This window comes from Orcinus orca, chromosome 19, assembly GCF_937001465.1.
Source record: "Orcinus orca chromosome 19, mOrcOrc1.1, whole genome shotgun sequence".
NCBI classification, from domain to species: domain Eukaryota; kingdom Metazoa; phylum Chordata; class Mammalia; order Artiodactyla; family Delphinidae; genus Orcinus; species Orcinus orca.
The window spans coordinates 43864253-43883697 of record NC_064577.1 but is presented as its reverse complement, the minus strand read 5'-3'; the positions used below and the strand labels follow the sequence as shown (position 1 = coordinate 43883697).

At 52.5% G+C, this 19445-nt stretch overlaps 1 protein-coding gene across 2 annotated transcripts; it reads right to left on the bottom strand.

Annotated features, from left to right (window-relative positions):
• Positions 1–7581: 7581 nt before the first annotated feature.
• Positions 7582–17672, bottom strand: CDK5RAP3 (CDK5 regulatory subunit associated protein 3). Of its 2 annotated transcripts, XM_004282683.4 has the most exons (14): positions 17565–17672; positions 17334–17379; positions 14838–14969; positions 14456–14556; positions 14052–14100; positions 13243–13421; positions 12865–13001; positions 12560–12704; positions 12079–12189; positions 11092–11170; positions 10432–10520; positions 8907–9112; positions 8009–8180; positions 7582–7918 (listed from the first exon to the last, which is right to left on the bottom strand). In XM_004282683.4, the coding sequence occupies exons 1-14, from the start codon at positions 17568–17570 to the stop codon at positions 7853–7855; spliced, it is 1518 nt and encodes a 505-aa protein (XP_004282731.1). In that variant the 5' UTR covers positions 17571–17672; the 3' UTR covers positions 7582–7852. The 2 variants fall into 2 exon arrangements, with proteins under 2 accessions (XP_004282731.1, XP_033266967.1); XM_033411076.2 differs by lacking the exons at positions 17334–17379; positions 17565–17672 and adding an exon at positions 16751–16783.
• Positions 17673–19445: the final 1773 nt, after the last annotated feature.

The following is a 19445-nucleotide window of genomic DNA, read 5'->3' as shown; positions in this document are numbered from 1 at the left end:
GAAGTGATTCCAGCCATCGAACGCAACACTGGGTGGGCAGAAGACAGGACATTTCAAGATGCCAGTGTCCTGGGTGCTGCCCTGATGTCAACGCAGGGCCTTTGTATGTTTCTGTAAACTAGGCATTTGGTGAATACCTAGCCCAACGGACACAGATAGAGCCCAGGGTCGGAATTTGCCAGGGGATTGTGACTGGTCTTTGGCCCTATGCCTTGGTATCCCTGCAGCAACCTGGAGAAATGTCCTCCATTGCAGATAGGATGTTCTTGAAAAGAGGGGCTAGCTCCTAGCAAGAAGCCAGAGGCTGTGTGTTCTTATCAGAAATGTAGAAAGGAAAGGAATGTCCTCTTTGAAAGCCAGAAGTTTCCAGGCAGAAAGATTTGTGATTCCATAGTTTGGAGAGACTCAAGGCTTCTGGGCCAAGGAATTCCCTGGCAGTCCAGTGGCTAGGACCACTTGGCAATCTCAACCACTGCTGAGATTGATCCCTGGTGGGGGAACTAAGATGCCGCCCTCCCCCGCCACAAAAAAAGGATTCAGGGCTGACTGGGGTCCTCCAATTGGGCAAAATTACAAGTTCCAGCCTGTACTCTGGGAAGCCTCTGGCCTAAGGCTCTCCTTCCAAGGTTGGTCAGTCATGAGGCTGCATGGGGCAGGGAGGATAGAAGAGGGACAGAAGGCAAATCCCATCATGGAAGAAGAAGAACTTGGGGCTCTCTCGTTACCTTTTGGTTCCTCCCCGCACTGCCCCGCGTCGGGAGGCTTAGGAAGCAGCTGCACAGGCAAACATTTAGAACAGGTGCAGTTTGGGTGCGCCGGGCAGCAGAGATAACATGAGGCTTGTGGTCACGCTAACAAAGACAACATCCTATGCTCGAGAACAGTTGTTTCAAAATGCCAGGCTTTGGCAGATGTTGGAGACGGCCCTGATTCTTGCATTTGAGAGAAAAAGGAGAGGAGTCCAGGGCTCCTCGTTTGAGCCTTGGCTGTCAAGAAAGGCAGGTGTCGCTGCTGTTGTCTCTTCCCATTCAGCACTGGGGCTCCTGCCCAAATGCTCGTGTCCAGATTGTATTTATGACTGTTTTAAGAAGGAGTGACAGAGCCTTTTAATATCCCTGACAGCCCGGGATGTTTTAATAGATGGTGGAGCCGGGATGCGGGAGTTAAGAGAAGAGAGCTGAGTTGCTGAGAGAGCTGTCAGGCCTGGTTTCTATGACAGACCTACTGATCCACTCGACGACGACAAAATAAATACGGGGCCATGTCTCTCCTCGGCCCCGTCAGGTTGACAGACAGTTCGTCACCATTGTATGTCATCTTTCACCTCCTAATCACTCGGGCTTAGGGGACCTGCCTTTAACGGGGAGTCCCTACAGGATTTCCACCCAGTCTGCCTCCTGAGCATGAGGCCTCCCTTTCAACCACCGGTGCTCCAGCTGGCATTCCCCAATTTTCTCCATTTCAAACAGAACTCTTCTACCTATAGAGTTCTGCCTCACTTGTTGCTTTTTGTTAGAGGTGATTATAGGTCTGATGCGACAGCTAGATAATCTGCAAAATCAGATGGAATGAGTGGTGGGGACGGTTGCACAACGATGTGAATGCACTTAATGCCACTGAATGCACAATGCCATGTACCTGCACAAAGCGGTTTTTTTGGGGGTTTTTTTGGCCACTCCACGTGGCATGTGGGATCCTAGTTCCTGACCAGGGATTGAACCCGTGCTGCCTGCAGTGGAAGCGCAGAGTCTTAACCACTGGACTCCCAGGGAAGTCCCTGCACAAAGGGCTAAAGTGGTCAATTTTATGTTCTGAGCTGGGTCAGGTATTTTAACACACACACACACACACACACACACACACACACACACGCATGGATGGAGGAAGAAACAGAGAGAGATGCCTTGGACCTTTGATCCCTTCTAACATGGGTGTTCGACCGTGTAAACTTATGACCTGTATAACCTGTGGCAAGACTATTCCCAGGGTCTCTACTCCCATAAAAACAGTCCTCCGCCCTCCTCCCTGGGCCCAAGGTCATTTCTGGAGTTGAATTTCTGGAGGCCCCCTAGACACATGTTTCCAGCCCCAGGTTTGGGGCTAAAGCCGCATTGGTCACACCATCAGCAGGTCCTGGCAGGTGAGGCCTAAGGGGCTCTCTCACTTTTTTTTTTTTTGGTCAGGGAAAAGAAGGGCAGCAAATCCAGGGCCACGACCTTGTTCTTTCTCGAGTGGCTGAAAGAAACCCAAAAGATGGCACGGAGTACCCCCTTCCCCACGTGTGAAGTTGTGCTGGATCTGCTCCCCGCCACTCGGGGCTCCCCTCTCTCCTACCCCACAACGATGACGATGGTTAAGGGGCAGCCCTTGTGCTCCTCGATCCTGGTCCCCGGGCCGCAGCTACAGACAAGTGCCTCCCTCCACCCACACCGGCCCAGGGTTCTGCGTTCGAGTCCTCTGCCAGGAGAGAGTTAAGGGCTTGGGTTTAATTTGCCCGTTAATCACAGTTAAAAGAAGTAATGAGCGTCTCCCCAAAGCCTGGGTGTTTCTCTGCAGATTAAGCAGCAATTTGCATAGCCCCTTCATTCATCCCCCGCCTCCCCCTGTGGGGCGCTTGTCCTTTCAGACACAGCCAAGCGCAGCCTGCGGCAGGGCTTTGACAAATGGCTTTGCTGCGAGAGGTTTGGGCGAGAGGGAGGGAGGGGAAGGCTGGAAGGGAGAGGGCAGCTCCCGACACTTATGGATAGCTGGGGCGTTAAATAGTGCAGAACTTTTTATTTAGACAGGCAGGAGAAGTTTAAATATTCAAACTTGTTTTCTTTGTAGCCTGGGGAATGAGAGGAGGGTGGCAGGCAGGAGAGGTAAGAGTTTACTCAGGGCTGATGTACCCACCACCTGAGAGGAAGGGCATCTGGAGGACATGGAGATCTGTGGTCAGCTGGCACCCTGGGCTTCTTAGCCCGGGAGCAGGCTTGACACCCTCCTCCTGGGCCCTGGGATCTGCCTTGCAGCCTGGGAGCAGCTCCTGGGGCCTGATGACTCGGGGTGCAGAACAGCTTGTTCAGAGCCCAGCATGTGGGCAGCACTCAGTAAGCGGTGTGGGTGGGGGTGGTGACCCCAGCTTCGGCAGCAGACCTGGGTCTATGAAGCAATGAGATCTGCGAGAGGATGGGACAGCAGCTCTCCTCTCTAGAAAAGCCCTCAACCAAACAGGGAGAGAAGAGAGGCAGGCCCAGGAGATCCTCCCAGGTCAGGCATACTCACGAGACAGCTGTGGATTGGATTTTAGTCTGACCATTGGTTCATTTTAAAAGCCGGCTTAAACCCAATTTCCTTCCCAAACTTCTTGATGGGACTTTTCTTTTTTTGCTTAGTTGTGAGCCATTTTAGAAGGCAAAGTCAGCTGAGGCCCAGTTGACTTAAGTCAACTGAAGTTTGGAGAGGTTAAGTTTGAGATTCCAAAGGGGACACAAAAACGAGCAAGACCCAGTCCCTGCTCTTAAGCAGTTCAGTCTGGGGCGCACACCATATGAAGGCACTGTCATATAGTTGATAGGTGCTCCCCGAAGGGCATCTACACACAGCTTCAGGGATGCTGCCAAGGAGGGAGGGGCTCATTCTGCCTGGGAACTGGCAATGTCCACAGAGATGCGTTCAGGCCTCAACTGAGCTGGGTCAGAAAGGCTAGGTGGGGCCAAGAAGAGGTTTGGGGACACACGTGGGTTTGCTGTTTTGGGTGGATACCCAGGCCGGAAAGTTAGGGGGAGGTTCGAATATCAAGGGCTGGCCTGCTACACTAGGAATTTGGGGAGCTGAGGGGGCATCAGAGTTTCTAAGTAGAGAAATGATTAGGGTGACAAAGCACATGGAAAAGGTGGATTAGAGGTGAGCCAGCAGAGACTGGGAGCCTGTTGATAGAATAGAAATAGCAGATATCAGGGAGGGATGCAGGGTGGGACGGGGATGATAATGGGCTTGGTTTGGGACATGTTAGGATATCTGGGACATATGGAACCAGGACCCGAACACAGGTTTCTAACCTCAGTCCAGGCTATTTGCAGTCCACCACCCCTCACAAGCTGACAGGTGAGTCTTCCCGTGTCAGGCACCATCTGGGTGCTGCACACGTTCACCACAGCTACCCACCCTGAGGTTGGTAGTATTGTCCTCATTTCACTGGTGAAGGAAATGAGGTGCAGAGAGGTCCAGGGACTCACCCGAGGTCGCACTGGTAGCAAGAGCAGAGCCAGGATTTGACCCAGGCAGTCTAGATCTAGAGAAGATGCTAATCACTACCGCGTTGCTTTGCCTGCTGTCTTCTTGTTACTGTTATTAGATTGTGTGTGTGTGTGTGTGTGTGTGTGTGTGTGTGTGTGTGTACAGGAATGGGGAGGAGAGGAAAATAAACAAGTGGCAATTAGAAGATGAAATAGGGAAAAAAAAAAAGATGAAATAGGGGATGGGAATCCCCTGGTGGTCTGGTGGTTAGAACTCGGTGCTCTCACTGCCAAGGGTCCGGCTTCAATCCCTGGTCAGGGAACTAAAATCCTACAAGCTGCATGGCACAAACAAACAAAAAAATTTAATTAAAAAAAAAAAAGGAAATAGGGGAATTCCCTGGCGGTCCAGTGGTTAGGACTCTGCGCTTTCACTGTCGAGGGCCCGGGCCCTGGTTGGGGAACCAAGATCCTGCAAGCTGCATGGTGCAGCTAAAAAAAGAAAAAAGATGAAATAGAATTGTAGTAACAGGACAGGCGGGTGGATGAAAAGGCAGGAAGAGCCGCAGGATCTGTTTCTAGGGGAGAAACTGTGTAAGCAACACCTGTAGAATTAACGAGGGAGACAGACACGAGAGAGCAGGATTAGCTCCTGTTCCCCAAGGCCTGGGATCTGCTTTTGTTTTTTTGGTCCTCAGCTCCAGGCCAGTTCTCTGGAGCAGATCATATGAGTGAGATTTTTGGCCTGAATGATGCAGAGAATCCCCCTGCCCCGCACTGGCTTTGGGAAACTAGTTCTAGATGTGTAGGACCCCACGTCTCCCTGGCAAGCCCTCAGTGGGCAGCCGGAACCCAGATGAGTAATCATTAGCATCTACTTAGCCCACATTCAGGGTCAACCATCGTGGGCTGCAGTGCAAATGGATCCTACGCTTTGAGAACCAGACTTCAAAAGGACACAGTAGCGTCTATGCAGGAGGAAAGGCTTCATCTGAGCAGAGAGATGGTGAGTAGGCTTGGGCATTGGCTGGATTTGGCTGGGTGAGAGGATTTTGGAAAGGTGACTCTTTCCTTATCTGAAGCAGGTAATGACTGGACTTAGCTTAAGAAGTGAGAGCCTTAAATCTCTGGGAAGAGGCGGCACTGAAGTAATCATAAAAGTAGAATGTGTTCTTGACAGTACAATTCGCATCAAACTAAGGATTCCAAGGGTGTAATCTGGGCTCATCTCCTCTTTCTCTCTCCCTGGTTTAAAATTTTTATTTATTAATTTTTGTGGCCATGCCATGTGGCTTGAGGGATCTTAGTTCCCCGACCAGGCATGGAACCCGGACCCCTGGTAGTGGAAGCGTGGAGTCCTAACCACTAGACCGCCCAGGAATTCCCTGTTGTTTGTTTTGGCAATTCCAGAAACCTGACTGCTCAGAACTTGGTCCTCAAGCTCTACAAGGAACCTCTCACCTCCCCCTTCCAAGAAGGAAACAGAATGAAGAGTCCTTAGCTTTGTTTCACAAACCCAAAGTAAGAGCTCACATTTCTCCAGCGAGCACTTACTCTGCGCCAGGCACTGTTCGAAGACCTCTGTGCACATTAACTCATTTAATCCTCACAACTTCTGAGGCGACTCTGAGACGAACAAGCAGGAACCTAAATACAATCAGAGTGATGCTCAGGGAAATCTGGGAGCAGATCGGAAAGACACAGAGCTGCCCTCCTGAGGGGTCAAACAGCCAGGTGGGATCTTCAGTGCCATAGGGTGGTCGGGAATGTGGGACCCAGGAAGCAAAGCACAGGGTCAAAGCCAAATGGGGCTAAAGATTCTGGAGAATAAATCCAATGTTATGGAGTCAAAGGCTTTTAAGAAACCAGTTACATGAACCCAGGGGTTGAGTGGGCCTTCGTTTCACCAGATAAGCAGTGAAATGAGCCCAATTCCTCTGAGAGAACAGTCCCCTAGCCCCACTGCTTACTAAGGTGGCCAAACTCTGCTGAGAAAACCTTCTATTAAACCCACTTCCTGTCCTGCAAAGATGGCCAAATTTCAGCACATCCGGTGTCCCCCGTCGGCCCCAGGCAGGGCAGAGAAGGCAAGCAAGGCACTCCTCTGCGAGGGCAGAAGCGAGAGCTTCGGAGGCCTGAACCCAGCCTGCCATGGTCACATGACCACAGGCTTCTCCCCAAAGCTGGGCGCCAGCGAGCGAAGAGCCCATGTAATAGCTGGTGATTGGATGAGGGGCATTAGAGTGGGCAGGCGTAGCTTGCCTCGGTGAGCTGGTGGCAGCTGCCAGGAGCAGGCCAGAAGGCCGGTGGAGCCAGCCGCCAAACAGGTGGGCCAGGAGGTAGCGGACATTCTCTCAGAGAGAAAGGGACTGAGAGACGCAGACAGCGCCCCCCGCCAAGAGCCTTCGCAGCAGCTGAGGGCAGGATGCAGCCCGCTCAGGCCCCTCGATGTCCTTCTATTCCAAGGACAGTTTTACCTCGACATTCCATACCAATATTTTTCCATCTTCAGTTCCTAGACTTTCAATCCCCCCAAAAGGAGGGAGGTGAACAGGCGAAGATTGGGGGGAAGTGATGGGCTGACATTAATTGATAGGAGCGGCTTCGAGCAGGTCATGCCGCCTTATCTCTCTCTCCTCTGGATAGCGTGTGTCCGCTGGAGTCCGCGGGGTCGGTGATTAATAGGGGCCATCACTCACTGTCCAGGACGGCTGAAAGGCAGCAGGGAGGGGGCGGCCCTCCCCAGAACTGAGATAACAAGCAGCAAGAATAATGAGTGGTGTCACTCCACTTTTCATTTTGATGGAAAGTCATTACGGGAGTCAACGCCAGCGACAAAGAGCCATGAATCAACTGCTCTGCTATGAAATTAAAATCGAATTGCTGGCCACCCCCAACCCCTACCCTTCCTGGGAAATGGGGATGGGTAGGTGGCCGGGGAGAAGGGTGCTAGCCTGGGGTGGGCTCTACCCAATCACAGAGCAGCCAGTTATGGGTAGGAAGTGGACAGGCAGGTTGTGAAGGTGACAACTCCTGTCTCCACCTTGTTTATCAGACCCTTCCTCTGCAAACCGCATTTTCCCTCTGCCTAGAGGTAAGCTGTGATTAAAAGGAAAATACAGCTTTGCTGGCTCCAACAAGGCTGCCACTTGACTGCTCCCCTTGGGCTTCTGGCCTGGCTATGGAGAGAAAGGGGCCCAGCTGACTCAGCTACCCCAGAGCCCCTTGCTGAACCATTTGTAGATATTAATCGGGGCTCACCCCCGTCACCAGAAGCAAAGAGGAAAAGTCCCCAACCTGGCACTCCACAGGATCAAGAACCCCATGCAGCCTCAACCCCAGGCCCAGAAAACGGCACTATCAGTAGTGAAACAAGAGTCCCTTCCTCTTTTATTAAGTCCAACTAGATAATGAGGAAGAGCAGAAGCTGTGGTTTGAGGCTGATGGGTCACAGGACCAATTAAGACAGCTTCTTGCAGAGAGTACAGTGAGTGCCAAGGTAACCATCTGGGTGATGGTTCCATCTTGGGGCTTTCCGTCCTCCAGTCAGCCTGGTCTCTTGCTGGGAAGGGCCCCCGGCTGTCCCTCCTCCATCCTGAAGGCTGAGAAGACAGGCAGGAAGAACGGGGAGCATCTCACAGACAGGTTCCCATCAGGTTCACGGGGCGCCCATTGTACCTTTTGGAAATGTCAGCTTCAATCTGAAAGACAGTGATACGGAGTGGGCAGGAAGCAGAGACAAAGGGACCTCATTCTGCAGCAACTGGGCAGGCTTGCCTTCCCTGTCTCACCAGCTTCTGCAGCTCCTTGGTCTTCTCCAGCAGCAGGTCCAGCTTGGGCTCCAGAGCCGCCTGCTCCCGAAGGGCTTCCTGCTGCTTCTGCAGCATCAGCTCTTTCTTCAAAGCCAGTAGCTGGGACTGCTTCAGCTTCTGCTGGAGGAGCTCAGTCACTCGGTCCACATACCTGGGCCGGGCACTCAGGTAAGTGTTTGGTGTCACTGGGCAACCTGGGTGTCCCCATCCAACTGCTGAGGCTCAGGAAACCAAGTCTCTAATTGACCTCTCAGCCTCCACATCCTTCAATCCTTTCTTGCAAGGAATACCACTCCCACTTCCCCATCCTACAGGGGAAGCAGATTCTGCCTACATACCTCAAACCACCCCATCTTGCCCCAAAGAGAACCGCCATCCCTAGTTGGGATGGTGCAGTTATGGGAGGCAGGGATGAGGTCTAAGGGGTCATGGAGACGAGGAAACAAGGAGTCAGGGCTGGGGCTTCCCTGGTGGCGCAGTGGTTAAGAATCTGCCTGCCAATGCAGGAGACACGGGTTCGAGCCCTGGTCCGGGAAGATCCCACATGCCGTGGAGCAACTAAGCCCGTGAGCCACAACTACTGAGCCTGCGCTCTAGAGCCTGTGAGCCACAACTACTGAAGCCCACGTGCCTAGAGCCCATGCTCTGGAACAAGAGAAGCCACTGCAATGAGAAGCCCCCGCTCGCCGCAACTAGAGAAAGCCCATGCGCAGCAATGAAGACCCAACACAGCCATAAATAGATAAATACATAAATACATAAATAAATAAATAAATAAAATACATTTATAAAAAAAAAAATAGGAGTCAGGGCTGCCCGAGATGGCAGGGCCCTGCAGCATGCCCTGAACAGCCCAACATCAAGGGGAAAGCCAGACCTTGGTGAGGCCAGGATCATAAACAGGTGCTGCATTCGAAGACTGGTGAGCTGGCCAATCAGATCCTGCAGTGCCGACACCATGGTGACCATCTTTGCTTTGGTCTGGCCCTGCAGGATGGCTGGAGCCAGCTGGAACTGGCTCACAGACAGGATGTCTGCCTCCTCACTCATCTCCACTGCTCTCTGGGACAAGAAGATCTCAAGCTGAGGACAGAAGAGGATTTGGTTCAAACCGAGAAAAGAACTCAGAAACTAGGCCCTCAGGCTGGTCAAAATGAAGAATAAGGTGAGGGTTAGATGCTGGTTGAGGAGCAGTTATTTCCTCTGAACATTTTTATTGCTAGAAACTCACCAACTATAACGTGGGAGTTTGGGGCAGCATCCACCATCACCCTTCAGTCCCTCATTGCTGTCTCAGGCCTTACCTGGCCCTGGACCCCTCTCCTTCCTCCCAGGCTATGCGGCACATAACTACGATGCAGAGATTCAAAGGGTTCTCTCTGCCCAGTGAAGGTATTTTCTCTCCATGGGAAGAATGAGATTCAGGGAATAGGAATCCATGTTTGAGAAGCCCTGGATTAAGAAAAGGCTAGGAAGAATCTGAGAACCAGCCGCATATCTTGTCACTTTTAGTGGACCATGGAAACTTGAACTAGACTCGCGAGGACAAGGCCTTCCATGAGGCCCTCCCCAGCCAGCAGGCCACCGAGAAGTGGACAGACCCAGAGGTTAACAAAGACAAGCCCCCTGCTTCCCAGTCCCAGAAAGAAGAGCCAAGAACACTGGCTCCTTACTCTAGGCTGCTGGATACTTTAGCCACAGTGATGATACTAAAACACAAAGGAGAACATGTCGCACCAAACCTCCAACAGCTTCCCAGTTCCCTCAGAGTAAAAGCCAAATTTCCAACTCCCTTCAGCTCTCTGGGCTCTTCTACTTCCCCCAGCTCCCCTGCTCAGCCACAGTGGCCTCCTTGTTCATCACACGTGCAGGACACCTCCCACCTCAAAGCTTCTGCATTGCTCCCCCTGCCTGGAAAGCTCTTCTGCCAGATATCAGCATGGCTCTCTCTGCACCCACTGCAGGTCTTGACTTACTGGTCACCTTGGCAACAAGGCCTTCTCTGACCACCAACATAAAACTGCAGGCCTTCCCAGTAACCCCATCTCCCTCCCCAGCTCTCTTTCTCCATGGCACTTACGTTAACACCTGACATACTACATATTTTACTTGTTTTTCTTGTTTCTTGTCTGCCTTCCCCACTAGGATATAAGATCCATGAGGTCAAAGACTTTGATTTGTTCGCTGCTCAGCTCCTCAAGACAGTGCCAGGGGCTTAGGAAGTACATGATAAACACAGCTGAATGAATGGGGGAGCCTCCTAATACGTGAGTCCCTGCTCCAGAACAAGGAAAGTGCTCAGCACCCTTACACAAAAAGGAAGGGTCAGGTAAGGTATCTGGAGCGATGCCGCCTATGCTGGTGCCAGGCCTCCCCCCGCATCACCCAGAGGACAAAGGTACCTCCATGAGCTCATCGATGAACTGATTCCGGGTCTCAGGGTATTCAAGAAGTGTCAGAGCATCTGGGCCCCTAGCAACACCTTTGGGAGCTGCCAGGAAGAGAGAAGTGATAAAGTTGCTGAGGACTGGAGAAGACTCTCAGTTTGAGAAGTCCTGGTGGGTTAATATGGACACAGACACTGCACTAAGGCCACTTCCTGTTCCAACCCAAGTGGGAAGGGTTACCCTTTCCCATTTGTCTCTGCCCTAATCAGGCACTAATGCCAACCCAAGTCTGTGAGGAGGACCACAGAGCTGAGTTCCAAAGAATGGAAAGTTCCTTCGCTCTGGTGGACTTGAAGTCTCATCCTGCACTGCCCTCTAGTGGCTCAGATCCCTACTCTCAGCTTGTGGGGAGCGGGGACCAGGTCAGGCCTCAGAGCTTATCAGCCCTCTCGGAACCTCCCCAGAGAACAGCTGACCCACATTCAGTATCCAAAAAGTTGAGAGTTTCTAGATTTAATTTTAAGAACTTCTCTCCATCCGCCTGAACTCACATCATCATGATTTTGAAAAAACAGGTAAACGTCTGAGAAGCCCAATCATGGTAGTGTACTTTTTCTCTGCTTCTAGAGACACGGGGGCAGGCTCTGCCAGGGCTGCAGGGAGCGGTGCACTCACCCTGGGTTCCGGCTTCCAGCACGGTGATCTGCAGAGCAGCAGCATCGTCTCCCCAGTCTATCTCAGCACCCCCAGCTTCCTGGGTGGAGAGTAAAGAACCCCAGCAGTGTTGGGAGAACTTTCCCCAGCAAAGGGAGCCGGAATAATCCAAAGCCCTCAAAAGTTTAATGATGGGGGCTTCCCTGGTGGCGCAGTGGTTGGGAGTACGCCTGCCGATGCAGGGGACGCGGGTTCGTGCCCCGGTCCGGGAAGATCCCACATGCCGCGGAGCGGCTGGGCCCGTGAGCCATGGCCGCTGAGCCTGTGTGTCCAGAGCCTGTGCTCCGCAATGGGAGAGGCCACAACAGTACGAGGCCCACGTACCGCAAAAAAAAAAAAAAAAGTTCAATGATGGGGCTTCCCTGGTGGCGCAGTGGTTAAGAATCCACCTGCCAATGCAGGGGACACGGGTTTGAGCCCTGGTCCAGGAAGATCCCACGTGTCGCGGAGGAACTAAGGCCGTGTGCCACAACTACTGAAGCCCACACGCCTAGAGCCCGTGCTCTGCAACAAGAGAAGCCACCACAATGAGAAGCCCACGCATCGCAACGAAGAGTAGCCCCCGCTCACCGCCAACTAGAGAAAGCCCACGTGCAGCAACAAAGACCCAACACAGCCAAAAGTAAATAAATTAAAAAAAAAAATTCCTCTAAAAAAAAAAAATTCAATGACAGCACATTGCAGCCCTGATGGAGGTGGCAAAGATGGCACTATGGGCCCATGCATGTAGGTACCACCTGCCTATATCCCCACACCTGCCCCGAACACCATAAGAAAGAGGTCAAAACTCTGATCACTTTGGAAACTCTGCCCCACACTGGACTACACCTGGTCCAAGAACTATGAACTTCATGTGATGTCTTTAAAGACAGAGACAACACTTTTCTTATCACCAAAGCAGCAATCACAGAAAGTCCTCAGAGAGATGGACCGAGAGGGCATCCTAACCTTTGAGTCCGATTCCAGGGAGATGCCCCAGTCAATTCCAGCAGCCTGGGCAGAGATGCCAGAGTCAGCTCCTTCAGATGCCACCTCCACCCCAAAGTCGCCCCAGTCAATCTGGAAGGGGGAAAAAAGTGTTAGCTCGCAGAAGATGGGTGAATAAAGGGGCCTGCCTTCCCCTAGGCCTCAGCTGCTTCAGCAGGGAGTGCACTGTTTAAGCATAATGGCCTCCAAGTTCCCAAAGGAGAGCCCATCTTCAGAGAGCTCAGGGGACTGAAGGGTCCCAGTTCAAAGTCGACCAGCTTGCTGGGCCTCTTCCGAGCTCATCTGTTCTCTGGCCTCAAGAAAGCCAGAAAAATAAAGGGGTAGGGCCTTCCGGGCCCTTCCACCTAGTCTCTTACCCCTTTCTTCCCTCTGGACTCTGAACTCAAGTGGGGTGTGGACGGCGTGTGAGGGGAGGAAGCGGCTCTTACTAGGCCTGTCTTACCGCGTCTTCTTCCACCTGCTCAGGGGGCTCCTCGAGGTGCGGCCGCTCCACCACCGAGGGCTCCGTGCCCGTCCTCCACTCATACACCGTGGAGTTCCCCCGCGTCTGCACAAACCGTAGCATTGGCAGCACCTGCTCTGTGGGGCTGCAACAGAGCAGGCAGCTGACCCTCCTGCTGCCCACTCATGAGACCAGCATGGGCCCCGACTCTCAAATACCATGTGGGGAAAATACAAGTGGAGAGAGCACAGCTGGGGAAGTAGCTAAACTGTCCCCCCCGCTGGGGAGAAACAGGCCCTCAGTACCTTTCACACACAAACCCCACACAGGCCTGGTACAGGTCGATGGCTTCCCCCAGGGACTGGGCCGCTGCCCCAATCTCAGCCAACTGACTCGGCAGGTCCTTCACCAGGGCCAGCAGTTCTCTTTGGACGTTGTCCCCCTAGAGAGGATCGACGAGGTGGGCTCAGACAGAAGTGGTGGGAAGCAGAGTACAACAGATTAAAGAATATGCCTGAACATTAGAGATAGGCAAGAAAATGGCCTGAGAAGGGCCCAACCAGGCTGAGAGGGAAGCCCTTCCCAGAAGCAAAGGCGTTGGGCCCAGGAAGACAGACAGAGGCCCCAGGTGTCCGTCCTCCTGCCACGGCAAGAACCTGCCGCTCACCGTGATGCCCACTCACCGTGATGCCATACTGCTTGCACGAGTGGTAGAACTGCTCCCGCATCTCGGCAGCCCCCGCCTGGCCCTCCTCCTCCTTGCGGCTGTATTCTTGCTGCAGCTGCTGGCACTTGGCAATCTGCTTCTTCAGGGAGGGGATCTCGTAGGTGACGTTCCGAACCAGGAGGCTGGAGAGTTCCACTGAGAAAGAAGGGCCCAGGAAGTTCACCCCAGATCTGCATACCATAAGGCAGGCATGCCCCAAGGACACGCACAAACATACCCCAGTCGGGTGGCGAAGAGCACGGGGTTGGCCTCCCAGCTCTTCCCCTTCCTGGCTGTGGAACCTAAGACAGTCATTTAACCTCTTTATCCAATCCTCAGCTATAAAACAGGAGCAATAATAGTTATCGTGAAGATCAAGAGAGAGAACCCACATAAAACACAAGTACAATCCCTTGCATTTAGTAGGTGTTCCGTCAATATTAGCTATTACAATTATTTATACTATTAGAAAACACAACCCGAACTACAGTCAGCCCTTTAGTTACTCCCTCAGGCCCCTGATACAGCTCCCAGGACAACCCGTGCCTCTTGTGCTCAGTGGACGAGTCAGTCACCAGGAGGTGACTGGTGGAAGACCTGCACACACCTGCTTGGTGGTCGTCCTCCTCCCAACACGCTTCGTGGAATTTATTTTCCCACTTCACAAACATCTACACCCCAGCCTCTTCCCCCACGTGAACTGTGCCTCCTAGAAGCCCACTGTCTCAGAACTTGGGGAGTCGGCCTCCCCATGGACACTGGGACTCCTGGGCTGGGCCACCTTACCTAGGTAGGTGTTGTCCTTCTCATATAGGGCTACAATCTCCTGCCAATCCTAAGAAAAGAAACAGGAAGTGGGCCTGAACAGCACTCAGCAGCCGCTGAGTGCATCCTAGCTCAGTCCCCCAGCCGGGGAGGCTCTCCCAGTCTCTGCATCTCCTCGTCCTCCTCCATAATGCTAGCTGGACCACCCACTTTATTTTAAGAGTGTGGTGCCGACAAGCGATCCCCAAAGCAAATGTAAAGCCAGGGGTAGGATCTACTTTTGGCATAAACTGTGGGGACGGAGAGAAAGTGGAGGAGATATTCTATGTAGGCGTCTCCACTGGATCCTCAGCGAGACCAGACAGGCTCTGACCCCCTGGACTGGAGGTCTCCAGCTGCGTGTTACCACCGTCGCCCACACTTGCCTTCATTCGCTGTGAAGAATACCGGCCAAAAATATTTTTTGTGGAGGCTTCAGTGCCTTTGAGAAGCTCCACAATTCTTAGGCAGTGGAAGTAGTGAATGTCTGGAAAGCAAGAAAGAACAAAGACTTTGAGAATTACAGTGTCTTCCCCACCCACTGTGGCCACTACGCATGGCTGACTCACGTATATGCTAGTAACTTTAGCAGGCATAGCTCTCCCCTTCATCATTTTGTGTTGAACGAAACAAGCATCTATACCCCAAATAAAAACCTCTCTTTCTTTAGGGGTCAGCCCTATGGCTAAAGGAAAGGGAGCAGCTCAGCTGATATGTACCACCCTAGGAAAGGGGTGGGGTCCAGTAATGTAGCCCCAAAGCACTCACAGGATCCAGAGAGCAGCTGGGCGATCTCTTGGCTCTCTGGCATGTCCTGGATGGCGGCATTGATCTTCTCTCGGATGGTCAACACCAGACTCTGCCATTTCAGGTTGCAGTGCCTTCTGTCCACCAGCCAGTCTACAGGAGAAGCACCCAAATCACAGCATTTCCATTCCCATGGCCAAAATTCCATCACTGATTCAAGTGAAATATGCTAAGGCATTGGCTAAAAGTTGTATTCATATTGGTTAAGGTGTGGGGGTCACGGGAAGATGGGAATGAAGACAGGCCCGAAGGGATGCTTGGGGCTAAACAGACTCTGGCAACCTGACTTCATCCACAGTGTGACTTTTATAGAGCAATTGCCTCAACACAGGGATAAAGTAAAACTTTAAATTGGTCCTGACATCAAAGTGCCAATATGGACCGTATTCTCCATGATATTCTTGCTTCCACGGATAACTATATCTTTCTTACTGACAGCAGACGCTATTCAACTTCCACTTCCTCAGGGCTGGGATTAACCATGACAATGGAAAATACAAGATGGTTATGCCAAATACCAGATGAATGAATAACTGCAAAGCCCCTACTACCTACAGCGCCCTAAGGACTAGATAACACTGGTCTCTTCTTACCAGTGAAGTACCATCCTGCACACATGAATACCCGTGTGACTGACCTCCTGGATTCTAGGCCCAGATCTGTGTTTTTAGTAGAGGGTATAGGTGGATAAGAGCCATGTACATTTCCTCAGTAGGAGAGAGCTAAGAGCTAGACTTTGTGGTCAGATGGTCCTGGCTTCTAATTACTAACTTTCTTGGGCAAGTCTCTCAAACTCTCTGTGCCTCAGTTTCCCTACATGTAAAATGGGGATGATAAAGATACTGAGTACAAGGGGGAATGAAGGTAAAACACTGAGTGCTGTGTCTGACACATGGCAAGGGCTCAATGAATTGTAGTGATCTTCATTTTCATAATGTCAGGCACATAAAACAGCACCTTGTATAGAATAAACCCTCAATAAATGGCTGTTGTTTTATTGGTCCTTTTCATGACATCGAGTGTACGTGTGCTGGGCTTCCCTGGTGGTACAGTGGTTGAGAGTCTGCCTGCCGATGCAGGGGACACGGGTTCGTGCCCCGGTCCGGGAAGATACCACATGCCGCGGAACAGCTAGGCCCGTGAGCCATGGCCACTGGGCCTGCGCGTCCGGAGCCTGTGCTCCGCAACGAGAAAGGCCACAACAGTGAGAGGCCCGCGTACCGAAACGACAACAACAAAAAAAGAGTGTACGTGTGCTGAAGAGCTGGGACAAATCTGCAACAAAACTAAAGAAGCTCCACTAAGTGGCCACCTTGCCCTTGTTAATAAATCTGCCAGCTGGTCAAACACTGAGGGCCCACACTAGTTATCAGTTATATTCCCTCCACTGTATTCCTCTAAAATCTTCAGAAAGAAAAAGTCTGTAGATGTCACAGAAGTAGAAGCAAAGGGATGAGGCAAACAGATGTCATCTTAATGACAAACCAGCATCAAAACAATTAATCCAGGGCTTTCCTGGTGGCGCAGTGGTTAAGAATCCGCCTGCCAATGCAGGGGACACGGGTTCAAGCCCTGGTCCGGGAAGATCCCACATGCCATGGAGCAACTAAGCCCGTGCGCCACAACTATTGAGCCTGCACTCTAGGGCCCGCGAGTCATAACTACTGAGCCCACGTACCACAACTACTGAAGCCCATGCGCCTAAGCCCGTGCTCCGCAACAAGAGAAGCCACCGCAATGAGAAGCCCGTGCACCATTAACGAGTGGCCCCCACTGGCCGCAACTAGAGAAAGCCCACGCGCAGCAACGAAGACCCAACGCAGCCAAAAATAAACAAATACATACATATATATATATATATAAAGAAAACAAACCCAGGAGCTGTGCGTGGCCCTGGAGGGGTCAGAATGAAGAGGTCCTTCCCTGGCTCTGAACTGGGGAGGAGGTATATAGATCAGATACAGATGGCAGGGAGATGACCTGGCCACTAAAAGGTTTTTCTTTCCAACTGGATCTATGTTCCTCTTCCTCCTAAAATCAAGGGGAGATGGAACCTTTTTTTTTTTTTTTAAAAAAAGGGGTTTTTCCGGCATAATACAAAAAAGCATAGATACTGGAACCTGACAGACTTAGGTTCTAACTTCAGATCTGCCATTCAGTAGCTGACCATCTTTAAGGTAAGACCTCACCTCACCCTCTCTGTGCCTGAAAGATATGATTGACAACACATGTTATAAATGTTAAAGTAGAAAACACAGGTCAAGTACAGACTCTATGTCTATTTCCTTCCCGCTCCTCTTAGCGGGGCAATCCGGCCACAGATGGGGGCATAGAACAGGGCGAGTGGTCAACGCCTCAACAGGGGCCTTGGGATGTCGGGGCTCCAGCTGTTGGTGACGGGGCAAAGGGGCCAGGCCTCCCCCTGACAGCTGGCTGAGCGGGGGTGCCCCCTCCTACCGAGCAGTTTGCTGGTCTGGATGTCGATGGGCACGTGCTGATGGTCCTGGCGGGAAACACGGCGGGGAAGGGGGCGTGAGTCCTGGGAGCGCACAAGCCACTCGCGCGCTCATTTCACCGACCCAACCGCGCCCCGGAGGTAGCCCGGGAAGCAGGTCAGGGACGGGCGGGCTGAACTCAGTTCAGGGGTCCCAACCCAGCCCCCCACCTCCCCAGCTACTGTTCCCCCACCTGCATCTTTCCACCACTTCCGCTTCCGGCCGCCGACCCGGGCCCGCCCCGCCTACCACTAATCCAGTGGTGGTGTGGCTGAGCCTCAGTTTAGGTCTCCTCCGGCCACGTCACCGCCTTCCTCAGAGCCAATCGGGGCGCGCGCTCCACCCGGGCTTCAAGCCCCACCCACCCCGGGGCTCCGAGTGGCTGAGCCCGGGAAGGGCGGGAGAAGAGGAGACAGCCAATGGGAGGCGTGAGGCGGGCTCACGGCCGCGGAGGGGCGGGGGCTCCCGGAAAGGGCTGCAGTGGCGACGCGATTGCGGCAGGCGCCGCCCAAGAGCCGATCCCGGCCGCTTCCGGCCAGGCAGGAGTAGAGCCTTCTGCTCAAGGATTAACGCGTCTGCGGACAAGGTCCTAGCGCCCCCCTGAGGAACCTGGAGGTCGTTAGAAATGCCTTCTCTCTCCTTGCCTTGCTTTACCGTCGATCGATCGATCGTAGTTTGGTCTCTTGTGGCACTTGTCACACATTGCCTTCTCAGTATGTAATAGGCAAGTGTTGAACACCTGCTATGTGTTGTGTGATTAGGGCAGGGATCGGGAGGGAGGAGGGTCAAGGGAGGCGTCCCAAAGATAACACCTAAACTGAGTGTTAAAAGAAGGGCGGCAGAAAGAGGTGATGTGGGACGGGTGTTCTGGGTGGAGGAGACTGTACAAAGTTTTGCAGGCCACAAACCGCAAGGGGGTGCAGGGAAAAACCGGCAGGTAGGACTAGCAAGATAATTGGTGGGGTCCTGTGCAAAATTAAAATGCCCTTGTTAAAAAATATGAACTGCAGAGGTCTCACACGCATGAAGCCAGGCCTGCAGGCAGGCCAGCCTCTGTGCCGTGAAAGGTTTGAGGCACAAGAGACTGTAGAGGCGGAAGGGTAGTATTGTATCATATCATCTCACGAAGGAACTTGGACTTCACGCCTGCAGAGAGAGGGGAACCATTGGAGGGTTTTAAGGGTTTGAGCCTTGAGACAGGGAGGGACCTGTACAGATTGACTGCAAAGAAGATGGATTCATGGGAGATAAGACTGTCAGGAGGTTATCATGCAGGAGTTAGAGCCTGACCTGGGACAGAGGCATGAGGAGGAAGAGAAGGACTGGATTTCCGAGATGTTTTGGAGGAAAATGGACAGGACTTGGCAATCGATTGGCTGTGTGGTTTGGGGACAGCAGGATGACACCTAGGTGGTTGGATGCGAGTGCCTCCACCTAAGACAGGGTTGCAGGATGCTGAGCCGGGGTTGAGGAGGAGGGCATATCAGCTTTGAATTTGTGGGGTTGGTGGCCCTGGGAGACCCCCAGGTGGCAAGTATGCAGGAGGCACTTGGGTCTGTAGCTCTGGAGTTCAGGGGACTGGGGACGCAGCTTTGGAGAGCCGTAGGCTGACTGATCTGTGGTCCAGGTGGTGGCTGAAGCTGAGGGAGGGCATGAGATTGGGCAAGAAGTGGGGAGCGTGAGGAGAGAGGAGAGAGGCGGGGCTGGGGATCTCACAGGGCTGGGTGTGCCACTTTGCATCCCTCCCCTTCCAGGTTGTTAGCTCCTCAAGGGGGCTCTGCCTGGGTCTTTCTAAATGACCCCCCCACTCCCCCCACCACTCTGCCCCGTCTCATCACTTGGGGCTTAGTAAATTTTTTATTGAACTGTGTGATGTGATAGGGCAGTGAGAAGGCCTAGATTCCTGCCCACTGAGATCTTGGACCATTTCCATAAGCTCTCTGCCAGCCATGGTTTCCTCAACATGGAGATAACACCTATCCTGACCACCTCAGAGTATTTCTATTTACAAGCCTAAACAAATAAGCATACTAATGTACGTAACTCTTTATAGCTTACAACATGCTTTCATAGA

Bases quoted from the DNA above. Each gene is read 5' to 3' on its own strand.
- CDK5RAP3 (XM_004282683.4), bottom strand. The intron at 13,422-14,051 runs GTAAGGTGGCCC...CTTCTTTCTCAG, and splicing joins GAAGGACAACACCTACCTAG to TGGAACTCTCCAGCCTCCTG. The intron at 7,919-8,008 runs GTGAGACAGGGA...ACTGTCTTTCAG, and splicing joins CCAAGGAGCTGCAGAAGCTG to ATTGAAGCTGACATTTCCAA.